This window comes from Euphorbia lathyris, chromosome 9, assembly GCF_963576675.1.
Source record: "Euphorbia lathyris chromosome 9, ddEupLath1.1, whole genome shotgun sequence".
NCBI classification, from domain to species: domain Eukaryota; kingdom Viridiplantae; phylum Streptophyta; class Magnoliopsida; order Malpighiales; family Euphorbiaceae; genus Euphorbia; species Euphorbia lathyris.
In genome coordinates, this window is record NC_088918.1 from 74,030,456 (window position 1) to 74,049,542 (window position 19,087).

At 33.3% G+C, this 19,087-nt stretch overlaps 1 protein-coding gene across 3 annotated transcripts; it reads right to left on the minus strand.

The window, feature by feature from the left end:
• Positions 1-4,910: 4,910 nt before the first annotated feature.
• Positions 4,911-13,061, minus strand: LOC136205617 (protein argonaute 4A-like). 3 transcript variants are annotated; one of them, XM_065996292.1, is made up of 23 exons: positions 12,925-13,061; positions 11,662-11,908; positions 11,372-11,577; positions 11,076-11,288; positions 10,860-10,996; positions 10,680-10,777; positions 10,497-10,594; positions 10,192-10,357; positions 9,978-10,094; positions 9,424-9,531; positions 9,260-9,322; positions 9,077-9,190; positions 8,815-8,983; positions 8,577-8,692; positions 8,326-8,463; positions 8,033-8,160; positions 7,860-7,925; positions 7,340-7,403; positions 7,116-7,227; positions 6,957-7,030; positions 6,167-6,261; positions 6,056-6,087; positions 4,911-5,319 (listed from the first exon to the last, which is right to left on the minus strand). In XM_065996292.1, the coding sequence occupies exons 2-23, from the start codon at positions 11,899-11,901 to the stop codon at positions 5,138-5,140; spliced, it is 2,736 nt and encodes a 911-aa protein (XP_065852364.1). In that variant the 5' UTR covers positions 11,902-11,908; positions 12,925-13,061; the 3' UTR covers positions 4,911-5,137. The 3 variants fall into 3 exon arrangements, with proteins under 3 accessions (XP_065852364.1, XP_065852363.1, XP_065852366.1); XM_065996291.1 differs by lacking the exon at positions 12,925-13,061 and adding an exon at positions 12,317-12,393; XM_065996294.1 differs by lacking the exons at positions 4,911-5,319; positions 12,925-13,061 and adding exons at positions 5,569-5,636; positions 12,317-12,393.
• Between the last annotated feature and the right edge of the window lie 6,026 nt (positions 13,062-19,087).

Below are 19,087 nucleotides of genomic sequence, written 5' to 3' on the forward strand. Positions count from 1 at the left end.
GAGAGTGAACCAAAGTAAGGTGGCTCGCCAGAGAGAGAGTCATGCTTTCCAAATGGCACACTTCTTATTGGTTTTATCCAAAGTATCCTTAAATAAGCTTTTGAAACTCTATCACTATGGAAGGGAATCCCCAGATACTTCCCGAGAGAATTAGTCAGATGAATACCAGATAAATCACTCAACCTTTTGCAGGCTCTCTGGTTCATATTCTTAGAACACATCATCTTAGACTTCTGGATATTAAGCTTGTGACCAGAGGCAGAGCAGAAACAATCAAGAATATCCATAATCACACCTATCTGCTCCTCATTACCTTCCACAAAGATCAAAACATCATCTGCAAATAACAAGTGAGTAATCTAGGGACATAATTTATTGATGGAAAGCGGGTGGAATTTCCCATTACCAACATCATCTTGGATAAGGTGAGTCAATCGTTCCATTGCAATCACAAATAAGAAAGGGCTCATTGGGTCCCCTTGTCGGATACCTCGGGAAGGAGAAAATTCCTCCGACATATCCCCATTGATCAAAACTTGAAAAACTGGAGAAGAGATGCAAACCTCAATTAAACTCCTCCAGTTATCCGGGATACTTGCTCTCTTCAGACTATCAAGAAGGAAACTCCAGTTTATGCGATCATAAGTTTTCTCCAGATCCAGCTTAAGGGCCACAATTTTTTCTTTCTAACACAAATTTTTTGACGTTTTGATCAATTTACATTAATTAATATTTTACTAAATATATTAATATTTAAGTTGTCTTTTTTATTTTAGGAATAAATAAAAATTAATTAATGGATGCAATTATTATAAAGATAATAAAGTCTTTTAGTTAACATTAATTGCATTTCTTAATTCTTGTGTCTTAACCTTTAAAGACAAATATTATGGAATAGATGGAGTATTTTGAGGATAGCAGCGGATTACATTAGCGGTTAGTTTATTGTCTTTTTTATCAGCTCATTGACAATAGTTGTTTGTGAAAATGACAAATAAGAATATCGTAAAATCTTACTTGGAGTTAAATGGTAGTAATTAAAGATAAAAATGTCCTTCAAAAGAAATAGAGGAATAAGCTAATTGAAAAGACTTCTAAAATGAGTTTTTTCAAAATTAGCTTGTTGGATTCAATAAACTCTTTTAAACCTCTAAACTTGCTCAAATCTCTAATTTTACCCCAAGAACCTCTTTACCAAACAGGACTAACACTTTTAACCATAAAAAAAATAGTATTTCAATTAAGGTTTTTATAAGGTAAATAATTTATTAGTTTTTATTTTTGCATGTAATGCATTGTTCAATCCTTATTTTGAAAAATACATTATGTCTTTTGTTCGGTTAATCTTTTGGTCATTTTATTTGATTTTTAGATTTTAAACCACACATATCTTAGCTTTCAAGATAGCCATATTACGATACAAAATGACTATGTTACTCTATTATTTTCTGTCTATCTGTTTATACCGAATATAATGGTTAAAAATCTAAAAAAGTAGACAAGATGACCAAATGGTTAGCAATGATAAATGATAGGGATCTTATAATGTGTTTTTCAAAATAAGAGAACTAAACATGTATTAGATAAAAAAAAATAGAGAACTAATAAATTATTTATCATTTTTTATATGTCGTTTTAGAATTATCAATTTATTTTTTTATAAGGCGTTTTGTATTATCAATGCATTTAAAATAAAATTTTCTCAAAATTTTCATATTTACAATAGGAGAGAAGTTTAATATTAATGTAATTAATATTTATTTTATTGATTTTAGTGAAAAACCTTAAACCGCATGTATTAAAAAGAAGATAGAGTAATTTTTATTATTAATGTTTTCAATGAATAAGGGTCAAATTTGATCATAACATTTTTTGAAAGTTCAAATTTGACCCTAATATACAAAAGGTTACAAATTTAACTCTAATATTTCCAAGTATGATTGATTTAAATTTTAGCTCTACGTTATCGAAAATTTGAAAATGCTGGTTTGACTAATATTTAATTGTCGCATTGAACCTTCCAACCAAGTTTGTCGATAAACTGAAACAATTTTGTACTTTTTTTTATTGATTATTTGTAAATATATTAGTAATATGGTAAACATTTCAAACACTTTAACAAAATAAATTGTGATTACCTTATATATGGCAGATTTAGACGGTGTTTGTTTCAGCTTTTCGGAACAACGTTTAACATTTCACTACAAACCGCAGGAAATATAGTGTTTGCTTAGATTCATACAACAACAACTTCTAACTTTCTTTTATAGAAACAATAACGTTTTTAGCTTTTCACGAAAAATTTATTTTTAAAACTTTTCATAAATAATTGTTTATATTTATTTGATGCTGAAAATTATCATTATTATTACCAAAAAATACAAGTCTTCTGTTATCTTTTCTCTATAAAATTATTGCCAAAAGACAAGATTTTACTCCGTTCAATGATTATTATATTTAATTATTATTTAGTTTTTTTATTATTTTTTATTAATTATGTATTCAATTGTTATTTTTATAATTTATTTATTGACTAATTTAAAATATGTAAATATTAGATATTTATTTTACATACTAACATCAACAGTTAATTACGACTTTACCAAACACTAATAATTAATCAGCTAATAACAAACAACAACCAGTTAACTCCAATAACATTTTATCATATTGTTTTGTAAATGTGTTAGTAACGCACTATATATCTTAGACATAATTGATGTTTGAAAAAGTCGGTGTTACAATGAAATAACAGTCAAACCGGTATTTTCAAATTTTCAATAACGTATGGCTAAAATTTATCTTGCTTGAAAATAGTAAGATCAAATTTACACTATTTCATATGTTAGGACCAGTTAACAATTTTGAATCTAAGTAATCAATCGTTTACTGGGCGTTTGGTATTCTATGGGACTAGAGATAGAAATAAATGTTGGGATTGAGATAAAGATAAAAATAGGATAAGAGAGTTTATTATCCCATATTTAATATGTAGGATAAGGATAGAGATAAAATGATTCATTTTACTATATTACCTGTATCCAAATTTAAATAGAAAGTATATATAATATCAACGTTTACTGGAATTATTTAAATTTAATCTATCAACCTAACTTGAAAAATACTTGGAACACTGTATTAAATTTTCAAAATACAAAAAAATGGAACATTGTATTAAATTTTCAAAATACATAACTTGAAATACTTCAATATTGTATTAAATTTTCAAAATACAAAAAATGGAATAACTTGAGAAATACTTGGAACACTGTATTAAATTTTCAAAACACAAAAAATAGAATAACTAATATATTTAAGATGATAGATTAAATTTAATTAATTTTATTCGATATTGATACTATAATAATATATAAACAAAACTACACTTTTCTATCTAAATAAGTTATCTCTATGTCTTATATCACTCCCTCTAGATATAATTTTAGTGGAATAAGAGGTTTATCCCTCTTTTGTCTCACTCTTCTATTTTCTTTTTTTTTATCCATATCCCACCTTTTATATCTCTTCTAACAAACACCGTGTTTAAAGTATAAAAAATAAGCTTATATATGAATTGACTTAAAAAATAAATAAACCATAACCAACTTGATATAATACTGTTTTGATCATAGCTGGGGGAAAAATGATAAAATGTAGATCTGTTGATAGTTCAATTAACCGAGCTACCACTCATGAACTATAAAAGTGAAGTTGTAAATGAGTCGAGGTCGATTATAAATAATTCAATTTATAAACTCATGAGCTCAGCACTTAACTCAATAAAAACTCAATTATATTCGAGTTATAAACAAATCGAGCTCAAGGCAAAATTCAACTCAAAAGCTTGCAAAACAACTTATATTCGAGTTATAAACAAGTCGAGCTCAAGCAAGGCAAAACTCAACTCAAAAGCTTGCAAAACAACTTGATCATAGATTCATAAACAAGCTTATAAACCAATTTTTATTTATAAATATTACAAATAAAAATATGGGTTAAGGTGCAAAAATACCCCTAACGTTTTGGGTTAGGAGCAATTTTATCCTTAACGTCTAAAATGGTGCAATTTTACCCCTAACATTGAAAATCAAGAGCAATTTTACCCCTAATAATGTTAATAAATTGGGTCAATTTCAGACATTATTATAAAACACAAATATTTTTTGTTCTTTATTCTGCACCAATTGCATAACAAATCGTTCTAAAAAAAGATTTCATCTTTTTTATAATTTAATAATAGAATTTGAGATTAATATTTATAAATTCAGTGAATTTTTTTAATTTATTTTGTCTAATTCGTACAAAAAGACGGTATATTTTTTTTATTTTTTTTACATCCCAACGTAATGACAAGATTCATAACCGAGAAAACAGTTTGACGAATTATTTCTCAAATTGACCCAATTTATTAACGTTAGAGGTAAAATTGCTCTTGACTTCCAACGTTAGGGGTAAAATTGCACCATTTTAAACGTTAGGGGTAAAATTACTCCTGACCCAAAACGTTAGAGGTATTTTTGCACCTTAACCCTAAAAATATTACAATCATGCAGTGAACAAACTTGATTAGATTAATTAATAAATAATTGTATTTCTATAAAAAAAAAAAAAAATTTATGTAACAAGTCGAGCATGAGCTCATCCATTCCAAAATTCAGCTCGATAACAGCCCTAATAACAAGGCTGCAGCAGTCATTGATCTTTCGAGCTCACCACTTAAAAGATAATTAAAAGTCATTTTCACATACAAGGCATGAAGTTAGCAGATAACAAAATGAGGTTCTTACAAGAACATGATGTTGAGCTCGAGCTCATCCATTTATTGACGAGTCGAGCATGAACAAGTCAAAGCTCAGCTTAATAACAGCCCTACTAACAAGGCTACAGCAGTCATCTTTTCAGCTCACCGATTAAAAGATGCAATATTCTAATTAAAAGTCATTTTTAACACATACAAGCCATCATGTAGTTAGCAGATAACAAAACGAGGTTCTTATAAGAACCTATTTACACACAAGCCAAGCCAGCAATAAAACATACTAATTTAACAGTTTTAAGTTAAAGTACCCCTAATACATAGCAACATACACAACCAACTACAGCACTACTACTTCAAACAGAGCACTTAAAAAGCTGCTCAGCAGAAAAACATAGAACTTTCTACAGTCTTGTGCAGCACCGGTAGTTCCGGTACAGGGACTTGTCCAGCAGAAGTTATATCATCATGGCCATGGCTTGAAGTGGTCTCAGACATGTCTTCAAACTTCATGAACTGTGATATCTGACTCGCAGCCAAGTGAGCATAACGGATAGGCGCAACTGCACAATCAAGTAGTTTCATCGTCATCACAAAACTCCAATTTGTGCCAAAAAAAAAAAAAAATAATTAACTTCAATTAGACTACACAAAATCAAATCTAACTAGCTACGGACAATTTCTCATCCGCTCGCAGCCAAGTGAGCATAATGGATAGGCGCAACCAAGTAGTTTCATCATGATCAGAAAACTCCAATTTGTGCCAAATACCAATTAATTTTAATAAGACTTAACAAACTCAAATCTAACTAGATATAGATAATTTCTCACGGCTGCGATGTCTGACTCACAGCGACGTGAGCATAATGGATAGGCGCAACTGGACAAACATTTTAAACACTTCCGACATTTGGTCTATCTACGTATTTCAAGTCTTTTGAAGTAACTATATAGAAGGGTTAAAAGCACTCAATTTTCATTACAATCACAAAACTCCAATTTGTGCCAAAAAATATCCATGACACGATTAACTAATAAACATTGATATTCGAATCTAATCTAACCAACTCTGGGCAATTTCTCATCGGAGATGACACAATTAACTAGTAAACATTGAGCTAAATTCAGCTAAATGTTTCTTATGTATCGAATATCAATGTTTATTAAGATGTTGAGTTGGCAAATTTGACAGGGAATTGACTTTGTTTTTAATCCGAAGTGTTTCCGTCTTTCTCGTTCAACTTGTAGTTCAACCTTCATATTATATGCATAAAAGGTTACAAGGAAATTGTTCATTACCTACTGAAGGTGCAGACAAGCTTTTCTGGTACCTGCAGAAATCCAAGGAATCATGACAAGGAATGCAACCTTTCGTTTAAAATAATAATAATAAAAATCATTGCAACTTACACATAGGACAGGGAATGAACCAGTTCCTGTAGATCATCGGGTGAAAAGCCGATCTCATCTAACAGAACATGATAGTGTGTTGGCCTTGATGTTCCCTACATACAGATAAAAAAGGAATGTCAGGTAGCCCATATTGAGTAGTCTTTCGTTAGTTTCGAAAAAACTATTTTTTTGCAATTCTAAAGCTCGCTACGATGAATTAACTAGTAACTGTAAGGTCCTTAAAGATACAAATTTGGCCATTCCAATCAACCAAACAGGACGGAAACTTCTATATGCATTTTTAAAAGGGAGAATAAATCCAAGTAGTCAAAACGAATATGAGAATATGAGAAAGATAGTCTGGCAACAACCTAATTCACCAAATAGTTTGTCTTTATCCACATGACAAGACTAACAAGACGCGGAAACACTAATGAAGAGGAGTTTCCGTGCAACATAGTTTGTCTTTATCAAGCACCACATGACAAGAAGATAAAAGGTAGTGATGCTCCTACCAGACAACATTGAACTTCAATAATACTGATGGGCAAAATAAATAAATAAAAAATCTAGTCTACAATCTCAGCTTTTGACATGCAAACCCATTGAACGCTCAATAGGGTTTCTTGAAAACTGTCTTGGCTTTCCGAAATTAGTGTCCTATGGTCACAATAGAAATCTATTTATTGCCAATTCATTACTCACGCAAACTAAACATCATAAGGAAAAAACTTGCATCAAAAACTACCAGTAAATAATACCTTTGATTTGTAAACGTTAAAAGAACCAGTTAAAAGAATAAACTCACTATCATTCCCGCATGTGCGCACATGTAGAAATCATTGATCTGGGGGTGGCAAACACCATTATCTATAACAGTTCCTGCACATAGAATTATGAAACGTCAGTGCATAAAAGTTGATTCCATTAGCATTTAATTAAATAAGAATGAGTAGAGAATCTCAACCTGGGGGCACATTGTCAGGAGATCCTGCTTGGAAGAATTTGGTATGATGGTTCTTTTGCGCCACGATTAGAGTGAACTTTGGCGACCAGCTTTTGTCGAGGAACTCACAAGCCTAATGAGACATAATATTAGGAGCAAGCATTAGTGAATTAGTGTAAATATTTTTCAGTGCCAGAAATAGAAAAGTTTGAATAATTGGAAGTAGTATTAGTTTCGGAAGCAACCTTGATTATTTGATCCAATTCAATGTTGAGGACTTGGTTAAACTGAGATTCACTGACTCCATCCCTTTTCAAGATTGGAAACACAACATGAAAAGAATAAGGCATAATTATTAATAAGGAAAGTGCATGAATGCAAACACCATACTTCTGAGATTGGAAAAGGTATAAAGATACGGTTTTTAAGGGCCCTTTGAGGCGGCTTCACCTCTAATTCATATCTTTATATCTACCTAAAGCTTAAAATGAAGTTCATTTTAAAGATCTATAATTTGAACATTTGCACAAAATTTAAACAATTGTTTGCATAATGATAAGCAAGAGAAGAAATCGAAATTTGTCACCAGTAAAACATCTCACAAAATTAATATATTTGTGCATTACAATTACACATTGCCAGAACTGTAATACTTCAAACCACAAAATGCACAGAAGATAAGCAAAAGGACAAATTGCCAGAACTGTAATAATTCAAACCACTGTTACGATCCTAACAATGACAATTAAAGAAAAGGAGTTTAACCTGAATATGATTATCTGAGCTGGCTTTGTTTGACCAGAACTCCTATAGAAGTCTAACAATAATTCCCTGAAATTAAATGAAATAGCATCCTTTTAATATGGATCATTCAGCTAAAGAAATGGAAGCACTATAGGAATATATGTAATTTTAGGTAATGATCAGACAATTTTCACCTCACTATCCCGGCATCTTCACCTTCTGTTTCTTTGAAGAGATTATCAATCATCTCAACCTTCGATGACTGAGTACGAACAGAAGCTCTATAACGAGATAACAATGGCCAATTCCTAGAACTGACCACCTAAAAATATATAGAAAACAAGCACACAATAAATGTTAAAGATATTTGACAAAAGTAATCATTACATCACCAATGAAATTGTGGTAATTGCTATGCAGTCTATATAATTCCAAGGCTTGACATTTGAAGATAAGAAAAAAATTGAACAAAGCAATATGTTAGTACCGCAGCAACTGATGGTGCATCAGAATGTCCTGGAGAACCATGGGATACGTCCATCCCAAATATTATTGTAGGAACTTTTGACACCAAAGGAATGCTACGTGCTTGCTCATTGGCCAACATAGAATTTAAACCACCAAGCTGTTCAGAAGCATTAAAGAGGAACTTCTTATTGAAAAAAAATGTAGTTGCAAACTATGTTGAAAAGGCAGGAATAGTCTTTTGAGATGCTGAACGTTGGTAAGCTAACTTACCTTGGCGTTTATCTTCAAGAGAACATTTGTAAGATACGGCTCACTAAATTTGTTAGGTGTACCAAGACACTGATTGAAAATTCCAAATTCTGAAAGTGTCTTTTTCTTCCAAGGACCTTAAATCAAAATGAATAGTGTTAATCAGGGATAGTAGTAATACGCAGAAGCTATTTACGTTCTACAGCAACAATAATAAAATATATCGCCACATACTAATATAATAAACATAATAACTAACCATATAAAATATTGTTTTTCTTCTCAGGAAGAAGACACAGAATAAAGCGAGGAGGGCCATCTGGAAATTTTGGCTGCAATTGTGCAAACATCTTCTCAACTCGAATAGGAGGAGGAGCTTGTCGAAATTGAGGATTTTCTTCGAACACGTGTTCTGGGGGACTTATCAGCTACAGAATTGCATAAGAATAAAAAGTAATTATGTAAGGCGTTAAGATATCAATGAATATCAATTTGCACAAAGGACACACTAAAAAACTTACAATCCCCTTCATTTCTCCAAATCGAGCCAAATCTCTGCACAAAGTGCGTACATCACAGCGTGCTGAAAAGTTTACTACCGCCCATTTTTCAATTTTAACAGGTTCGGCAAATTTCTGTACAATAAGAAAACTTTAATCATTATTAAAGAGTTCAAGTGCAGAGGATAAAATTGTAAAAATCACCTTATGGTTAAAGCTCCATCGCCCATTTCTTGGCATGAGATCTTCCCCATTTCCTACTTTCAACTGATGCCAAGAAAATAAAAATGATGCACTGATTGTAACAAAGGTTTCTTCACAAACAAAGTGAAGAGAAAAAAAAAAATGAAGGGAAATAGACTAGATACCTTTGGGGCAGATAGAACACGTCCTTCAATTTTAGTGAATTGGTTGTTGATGGAAATACCACAAGATCGCAGCAGAGGTTCTGTGCCGTAGTTGTTGCTTTTCATTACCTAGAGAAAGCACCATTCAGTCCTCAGTACTAATGGTATGATACAATTCATACTAAGGGAAATTTAATAATTGATCCAACTTGTACAATGAAGCTGGAAATTTCGAAGGGAAAAAAGTTGTGCAAAGTATACAGTACGGGGAAAAAAAACTAATTAATATTTGATGTAACTAAATGACTTTATAGCTAAGGTAATTTAGGTGGAATGTCCAAGTTCATGCATGTGCAAATTTGATGGTTCATTTTATTATAATTAATATTTTATAACAGAAATGTTTAAAATTGGTGATCCTTTAGTACATACATCTACTTTCCAGTGCACTTAAATAATATATAACTGTTGATTGCCCACGACATCAAGAATCACTCGACACATGACAAAGGACGTGTTATATAAACAAATAAATTATCTTTATCAATAATATTAAGCAATGAGAAAAGACCTACATCAGTCAAGATCCTCATCTTTTCCGGAGGCTTTTGTCTTGAACTTTCAACCAACTTAGACCGCTGAAGAACAGATAGTGCCTTTGTGTAACGTTGCAATGGAAGTAGTGAACACAACTAGATAAAAATTCATGACGCAGACAAGCTTTAGATATCCTTACTAAATAATCACAGCCACAACCACATAATGAACATGAAAAGGAAAATCAAATACCTCAATAGGTAGATAACAAGGCCTTTTAGGCTTGCCCACATTGATGCATGGAAAATCACCAGAGTAACGCAACGGAGTTCCTAGATGAGTAACATAATAATCATAAACTGTTATATCAACCATTTCAACTTCGCCGTTGTCTGGTCCTCTCGATCTCATTGAGAAGCTACAATAACGAAAATGGTCATATATTTATGCAGCTGACATGAATAACTAGCAAAATATCATATAGAGGTTTGGCCATCTTGACATGATATTAATAGAAATTGGAAAAGGAAAAAAGAGGTCAGAGAATAATAAATTACATCTGCTCTCTGCAAATACTTTCACTCACACCAGTGATCCTTTGCTCTTGATTGTTGTTTTCCGTCTTTATTCTCAGATTTTTCATTGCACGTTTAGCCTGTCATTGAAAGCATACAGAAAAAGCTGTATGTTTACAAATGACTGTATCAGCAAAAGGACACCTTAAAAACAGAATCTTGTACCTTCGACCAGTCAAGCTGAAAAGGCGTTGATACTCGCTGATTGGCTAGGAGAAAGTCAATCAGTGGCCCAGGCTGTATAATTGTTGTAGTCGACCCATCTGCAAATAATGATCCAAAAGCCAGTTATTCAATCAAACATCAATCAAAAGGAAAATTTCCAAACAGCAAGATAAGAAGTACCCATATTAAGTGATAGTCCGCCTTGTGTAACTCTAAAACTGGAATGAAATCCTCTGCAGCCTAATACGCCGCCTTCCAGATTAACAAAGTTCTTAACATCATTGTGAAAGAATGACTGCCGAACAAGAAGGCAACCCCTGTGGAAAGATAATATAATATGGATTAGTGATAAGTAAATTTAGGCTAGAAGGAAATGCTAACGAAACTTGCACTCACTGTTTTGCTGCATGCTGCCTCAAAATAATGTCCAATACTCTAATGGCTTCTTGGGAATTTTCCGACTCTTGACCTTTCAAAGCGGCTTTAATAGCCTGCATAGGGATTTTGGTAGCAAAAGTGAGTTCCACTTTAAATGTTTTAGAGCGGAATGCTCGCTTCATTCGCTTTGTATCGTTTTCAGGACTCCCATTGCCATTAGAATCATTTTTCCTGTAGACAAAAAAATCCCACCAAATCACATTGGATCCCTCCAGATAAGTTGGAAGAAATGTAAACCAAATTCATCCAGATACCTATTTGATGTCACATTATCGAGCAAAACAGTGAATTCCATTTTATTCTGTGGAAGGGAACCAACTGTAAACAAGCTCTTCTCCCCATCATATGCAAAATCCTTTCCAGAAAGATCTGAGCCATAAGTCTCATGAACTTTATCGATTAGTTTTCTTCCGACGCCCTTTGCATCAACAGGGCGACCATCCTCATAATACAAGGCAACCTAATGGGACAAAGAACAAAACTGTAAGCAGGAAAACTGGAGAGAATCCAGGAAGAAGGATGCAGACACACCAAGAATACTTACACTATACTGGTAAAAGAAGCCACTGTCACAAGTGACACCAACTTTGAAATGGTTACAGATCAGTTGTATTTTCTGTCCTCTAGAACCATTGCCTCGCCTGGACATTGGAACACGGTTTGGTTTCGAAACCTTTTTAGCTGCTTCAGGAACATGGTCTGATGTCAGCTGAACGGGAACCAAGTCAGGTGGTATCACAGATGGAGGTGGAGGCAAGGCCTCTGGCTCTTCAGCAGATTCCATTATAACACTTGAGAAGCAGAAAAACCAAAGTATTAGTGAATATGACCAAAATTCATGCAAAAGTGAATGTTCAAATAAAGCACATTACATCAATAAAATAGAAGAACAGTTAAGAACAAAAAAAAAAAAAAAAGCTATCAAATTTGGTTCAATTAGTTAAGAACAACAATAATTCATCAGCAATTAAAATAAGAAGTAATTCTAGAATTATCATTTTATCCACCAAGTTTACGTTATAGATTAAAATTTCTCAATAAATAGAGTTCAAACAAATAAATCCTTACACATTGATACCGCATAAAACATACACAAAATGCATGACAAAGCTAATAGAAACAGTCTACAGTTTTTTTCAAAAAATAAAAGAAAAAAAAATATTATCCTACAAAATATCAGATGATTATCAAAAAGATACCTTGTATTTTCACATATATATACACACACACCAAACGGCAAATTAATGGATCGCTTGTACATAAATCATATATAAAAAAACATGAACACAAAAAACGACATGCAAAAAGCTACACATGACAAGACACAGAATATCAAAAATATATATATATATTACAAAGTGGAAGGGTATATCCGTAAATTCGTGAGCAATTGGCATCTCAAAAAAAAAAGTCAGTTATCTGTAATTTAATTTTTTTTTGAAACCAGAACAGAACAAAAATACTATCGTCGCCACATTAATCTACTAAAAACTGCAGATTTTATCCAAAAGAAAAAGTCAGAACACATCTATCAGCTCAACAAATCATAAGAACGTGAAATGAAAATTTCAAAATTAACATTTAACATTTTTCCATAAAAATTTTGAAAAAATTTGCAGATTTGAACAGAAAAAAAGGCCAATGCATGAAAATGGGGATGAAAATGACGTCACTGGACGGATGAGGAGAAAGGCATATGAGATTTTGCCTACTTCCAAGGCGATTTCATACAGAAATTGAAGAGAAAACTTATAAAAAAGATCATGACGAAGAAGACTGAAATGAAGAGAAGTTATGAGAGTGTTACCTGAAAATCGGCAAGCAAAACCCTAGAAGACCAGAGAAATCCCAGTGACAGGAAGGAGAGCGAGGTAAATTAGGTGAAATGGAAATTGACACTCTGCTCTTCAGTGTTATAAATATAAGAACATGGGGATATTTTGGTCAGATTAAAATATAAAGAAGGCACATTGAAAGAGACAATGGGTTGTTGCTCACACAGAAAACGGCTCAGCTTTTGATTAATTTACAATTAGCCCTAGCCTAATTGATACGTGTCACAGTAAGATTTATTCGGATAAATTTAACTTTTTAAATTGCCACCGTGTGTGTTGCCGTTAAAATAAGCAAATTACAGTCATAACCTTCCCATTTAAATCTTTTCAAAAAAGGAAAAAGCCTTCCAATTTAAATCAGCATTAAATTTTTAGGACTAAATTATAGTCATAGCCACTTAAATTTAATCATTTTAATAGTAAGATTATTAATTTTAAAAAATATTATAAAAATCATTTAATTTTAAAAAAATTATATTATAATCATTAAATTTTGATTAATGTCTTAAAAATATTATTAATGTCTTAAAAAAACTATTAATGATTTCAAAATAAAAATATTTAATTAAAGTTCACATTTTTTATTTTCTAAAATTATTATTTTTTTATTTTTCTCTTTTTTAAAATTTATTATCTCTCATAATTAAACAATCCAGAATTAAGCTTTTTAATAATTAAAATTGTTTATAATATTATTACTATAGACACCGAGTCGGAGTACCTGTGACGAAAACCCATAACAAAAAGGTTGAAGCGGTTGGTTCAGATAATTTAAAGCAAAAATAATAATAATAATCACGAGAGGATCTGTAGGGGTTGCGGTCGTCGAGTGGACGACTCGTGGGTGCTCAGCGGCGTTGGGCGAGCGCCTAGCGGCAGCCGGCGCGCGTCCGACGGCAGTTGGACGCGCGCCCGGCAGCGCGGGGGACACGCCCAGCGGTAGCGGGGCACGCACGCCCAACCAAGTTGGGCGTCCGCCCAACCATTTTGGGCGTAGGCCCAAAATTTTTGGGCGTAGCGCGACGTCCTTCGGTCTACGTCCAAAATTTTTTGGGATCCGTGCCTATAAAAGGCACGGATCCCCATGCATTTGAAAGATGATGATTTTGGAGAGCTTCTCACTCTAAAATGATTTTTGGAGAGCTTCCTAAAAATTCTGAATTTCCTAAAAGTTAAAATTTTACCGAAAACACAAAAAAACACCGGAAAATCACGATTCGTGGAATCAACCGACTTCAACTGCCAATACCGAACTTGAGGTATTATCCGAGGACTAGACTCGTGTTATTTATTTTAATTATTTTATTTATTTATTTTTTATTTTTAGTCTTTATTTTATTTATTTATCACGTTTATTTATTCTCCCGTATTTATTTAATTCTCGTTCCGTATTAAATAAATGTTCGTTTTGGTTTTGAAATAAAAACCTCATTTTAATATCCCAATACGAACCGTGATCCGATTCAAATGTAGTTTAACGTTGTAATTATAAGTTTTTGAAAATATTTCTAAATAACGTTTTGAAATAAAACATCATTTTAGGAATCTCCGTTATAGACTATGATCCAATTTTGGTAGTTCGGGGACCCAAAACGATAGAATAGATCTAATCTAAAGCTTTTGAATAAATCGGAAAACTATTAGACTGATTCTGTAATTTTCCGTTTTCTGTCACTAAAGGCTGTTTACCGACGTATTTACCGTCGGTAAAGCTGCTGAAATGTAAAAAATGTTGTTTTGATCTCTCTTTCTCAACTTTTAGACTTTTGGTCCTTGTATATATATGTGTATAATTATGTAATGTATTTATGAAAATTATTTTGGGTTATATAACTATTAATTACATATTATTTATCTATTTACTTTATATTTTAAACTTAATTTACATCAATTTAGTTTTGTAAAGTAACATATTTGTATATATATATATAGTTTTTGGTTTATTTGAGTTATATTAGCCATTATTTAGGGTGGGGGTTATTTTCTATATATTTATTATGTAAAACTATTTTGGGATGAATTTAACTTTCTTATTTATGGATTTTATTCTCTATTTTTACATTGTTTCTTAAATCAAAATCAAAGTGTATTTTAATTAATATTATCTCTATTTTCACTTATATATATGTACTATTATTTTTTCTTACCATATATTTAACCTACATATATTATTACTATTTTTACCATTCTTGTATATATGTATAAATATGTATATTTATTCTCCTTTTAGGTTTTCTATATTTATATATTCTATAAATATATTTGGGTTGATTTAGACTAAATTTCTTAATTTTTGTGATTAGAGGTTAATTGAGTGAAAAAAGGGAAAACAAACCACAAAAAGAGAGTTTAATTTGCCTATTTAAACTAAAAGTTTTTCTAGATATTCCTAAAGAGTAAATAAAAGGCTTTTTCTATCATTTCAAACCACTTCCTAAACATCACGTTTTAAAACCTTAATTCGTTCCAACGACGGATTAAGCGAACCTTGTAATTAAAATCGTTTCTTTTCGTTGTAAATAATGAAGTTTTGAATCGTTTTTCTAACTAAACAGTTTTGTACAAAATGAATGGACTTGTATGCTTAATCACGTTTTTGGTTAAAACTTCTTGTTCAAACGTTTTCAAACGCTCGAGTTGTTCCAACGGCGATTCGAGTCGATGTCATGTAAATTAACGGGGTTTTGAAACGTACCTAAATCGTTCCAACGGCGATTAAGGTACGAACCATGTAAATAAACTCGTTTTTTGGGGAGTGAGATTAGCTTAGAGTTAGTGTATAGTATAAAGCATAAAATCACACTGTGAATAAATCAATTCTCCCTTCTCCCCATCTCTCTCCTGTATACTTTAAATTTATGCAAAATGGGTGATTCTTTATTAAAATGGCTTTCAATAACATGCTCAAAACGGTTTTCAAAGCGAGAAAGAAAAGGTTTCAGATGAATTTTAAACTTAAAGAAATATGCGATTAGTCCGTTATCGCCTAACACGCTGAGTAGGAGGCCGGTGGTTCATAACCGGGCGATGTCGGGGTGCCTAGTAGCCTTTCTCCGGAAAGGAGCTAGCCTTCTCGGCTCGTACCTAAGTTTCCCGAACCCTCACCAGTCTCCCGTAAGGGATCGGTGTTCATTTTCCCATTCGTGGGTGTCGACTCTATTGGTCCGTTATAAGGTTGCAAGTATAGTTCCAAGGGGGGGTTAGGAACTATTTAAACTTTTTCGCAATTAGGGCAGACTTCTTTTTCTAAGGAAAAAGGTTTTAACAGCGGCGCTGAGTAAACAGCAAGATACTGGCTTAGTCAACTGCTGACTAGGTCAGTTTCTTGGCTTGAGTCAGGAGATAGCACTTAGAGTCTATTCCTGAGCTCAGATGTTTAACGCGCACAACTCAACTTGACCTATTTACTTGGTCAGTTTTTGGTTATTTTAAGCAAGCAATATATATAAGGATTTAAAGGTAAGAAATACTTTACTCAGCAGATTTATCCAGGTTCGGCTTCTTCTAAGCCTACATCCTGTCCCGGGAACACGTTCCGAGATTTCGAATCCTCTACTGAGCTCTTTAAAGGTAGAGCCTCAAACCTTTTACAATCTTAGCAACTGAGTATAACAAGAGTACCTTCCTCTATACCTCTACTCAATCCTAATCTCTTGTTGAGTACTATAACCGAGTACTCAGCCTCTCCTTTCTAATCTCTAGAACTGATAGGTGTTTGTCCTATACAATGATTTGCTAAGACACTTTAGACGATTGAAATAATCACTCTAGACTTTTACACAAATGTATGAATTGTAGTGTAAGATTTGCTTTGCTTCTTTGCTTGCAGAACTTGTGTAGAAATTTGGTCAGCGTAATGGCTTGATTAAGTTCTGTGTTAAATGAAGCTTCTGATGGCACTATTTATAGAGACGTCTTGAGGCATCGGTCATTTTGAATTTCGAAATAACCGTTGGAGGGAAACGACTTCCTGTCATTGTCATCCTGACTTGCTCAGAGCTCTCGGCCAATCAAATTTGTGTATCTTCTGTCCTCGGTCAGCTCAGCAGACTGTCTCTCCTTTTATGGTAAAGTCAACTGGACAGCATACTGTGTCGTCTGAACTTTACCCAAAGTAGAAATACTTTGTCTGGAAGTTTTCATTAGTCAGCTGCTGTCTTGTACGCTTTGTCGATACTACTCAGCAGCTTCATCTTGAAGTTGTTCCCGAAGGTCTTCTAGATCCTTCTCTTGCTGAGTTGTGTTTTGTCCAAAGCGACAACATTTTATCAAACGCGGGCCGAGTTGTACTGAGTTGTTTGACTTGGGCTTTGACACTTGTATTGGGCTTGGGCCTTTTAATTCTTGTGTCTTATAAACAATTTAACTCAATATTGAATAAACACATTAGTAGAATAAATCAAAGCATTTAAACTTAGTGTGTTTAGAATATGTATTTTAATTATACTTAAACAATTTTGTCAAATCAAAATTATGTGGAAATGTGTTTCAACAAACTCCCTCATTTTGATGTTGGCAAAACTATTCAGCGAGGAACTCAGTATGAGCTCCCCCATGATAGTTAACCTAGTATTACTTAGCAAACTCCCCCGTAAGGGTTGAGCTACTGACTTAGTTTTACTCTAAACATTTAAAGGTTTAATTGAGTAAGTCTAAGATCAGTTTTCAGATATAGGTCGGCTAATTCAACATATTATAATTACTCAGTATTAAGCGGAAGGTTTAATCATATAGAGTGCGCTGAGTAATTTATTGTTCAATGAGTTATTAACAGACAATGTTTTTATAAACACATAGGTCAATGTCAAACATGTTATTAGCATTTGATTCAGTCAATAAGATTTATAAGTGTAAAACATAGCTGATTTAATTGAAGATACGTAATGACTCAGTACACAGTAACATATATTAACATATATCATAACTCAGTAATAGGAATAAAAGATGCAGATATGATATATTGATAGTAGTCAGTGTTTACACAACAAAACTTATAGATAAGGCATATAGATTACATCTGACTTAGTCTATACTGAGCTAGCCTATCTATTTCTTTTTCTTGTGTTGAGACTGACTTCGCTCATGCTGAGCTCTAGCTGCTTGTTCTTTCTCCCCCGTTTTGTCAGCATCAGGAGGAGGAAGTCTGAAGGCATCAGTCAAGGCAGCTCGAGTCAGTTCTTGGGACAGCTCCTTAAGTTTCTCAGCGCTTTCATTGACGTTGTCAAAGATTGCAACTCCATCAGCTGATACCTCTTCGGGTACGTTGAGTTCAGCAGCACTGAGCATGTTGACGCTAAACGCCTGAGCTTTGCCTTGCCAGATGAGTGCTTCAGTGAGACCAGCAAAGACTTGGTGAAAGGTCTTTAAAAGAGCTGTGTCATAATACTGACGTTGAATATTGTTATGACGAATGTGGTTGAAGGTTTGTTGTATGATAGACTGCATCTCATTCTGCTTTATTGCGTCAGTATCCATCTCTTGCTTATTCAGATTAAGCAAGTGAATAGCCTCACCAATTTGCTCTACTGAGCACTGATTATACGAAACCATTTGCTCGTTGGTCTTGAGTTTCTCGATGTGAAGCTGAGCAAAGAGCATCTTGATTTCAGATGAAGTGGCATAGTCGGGATGCACAGCTGACAAGTTCTGAACTTGTTAGTGTAAAGAGTTTAAGTGTTGCACGGTTGTCAGCTGGATCTCAACCAGCTTGGCAATTGAATCCTGCTTGGCTTGTTGTGCTTGAAAGGTAATGATTACATTCAGCAAGTCCTTGAGTCCCTTAACTTCGTTGAGAAGTTAAGTGACCTGGGAAAGCTGAGTATTTTCAAGAATTGAAGACCCAGCAGCAGCAGGAGTAGATTGTTGAAGGTCTCTGATCAACGCTTGCACTGAGTCAATGATCTTTTTGCCGGACTCAGTGGCGTTTAGATAGCTTTATGAGCCTTCAGGGACATCAGTGTGACCGGAAGGAAGAGGAGTGAAAGGAGTGACCTGGTCAGTGACTGGAATAACATTTTCAATCTACACTTGAGTTTAGGTATAGTTGATTGATTGGCAGAGAGTTGAGTTGGAGAAGTGGTAATCTGAATACTGTCTGTGCTGACGGCAGAAGTGTGTGGAGTCAGCACCATGCTT

Coding starts and splice junctions, on each gene's coding strand:
- LOC136205617 (XM_065996291.1), bottom strand. CDS start 12,378: ATGTACAAGCGATCCATTAATTTGCCGTTTGGTGTGTGTGTATATATA. Junction 10,778..10,859: donor CGGACTATCACTTAATATGG/GTACTTCTTATC, acceptor CATTATTTGCAG/ATGGGTCGACTACAACAATT. Junction 10,095..10,191: donor CTTGTTATCTACCTATTGAG/GTATTTGATTTT, acceptor ATTTTTATCTAG/TTGTGTTCACTACTTCCATT.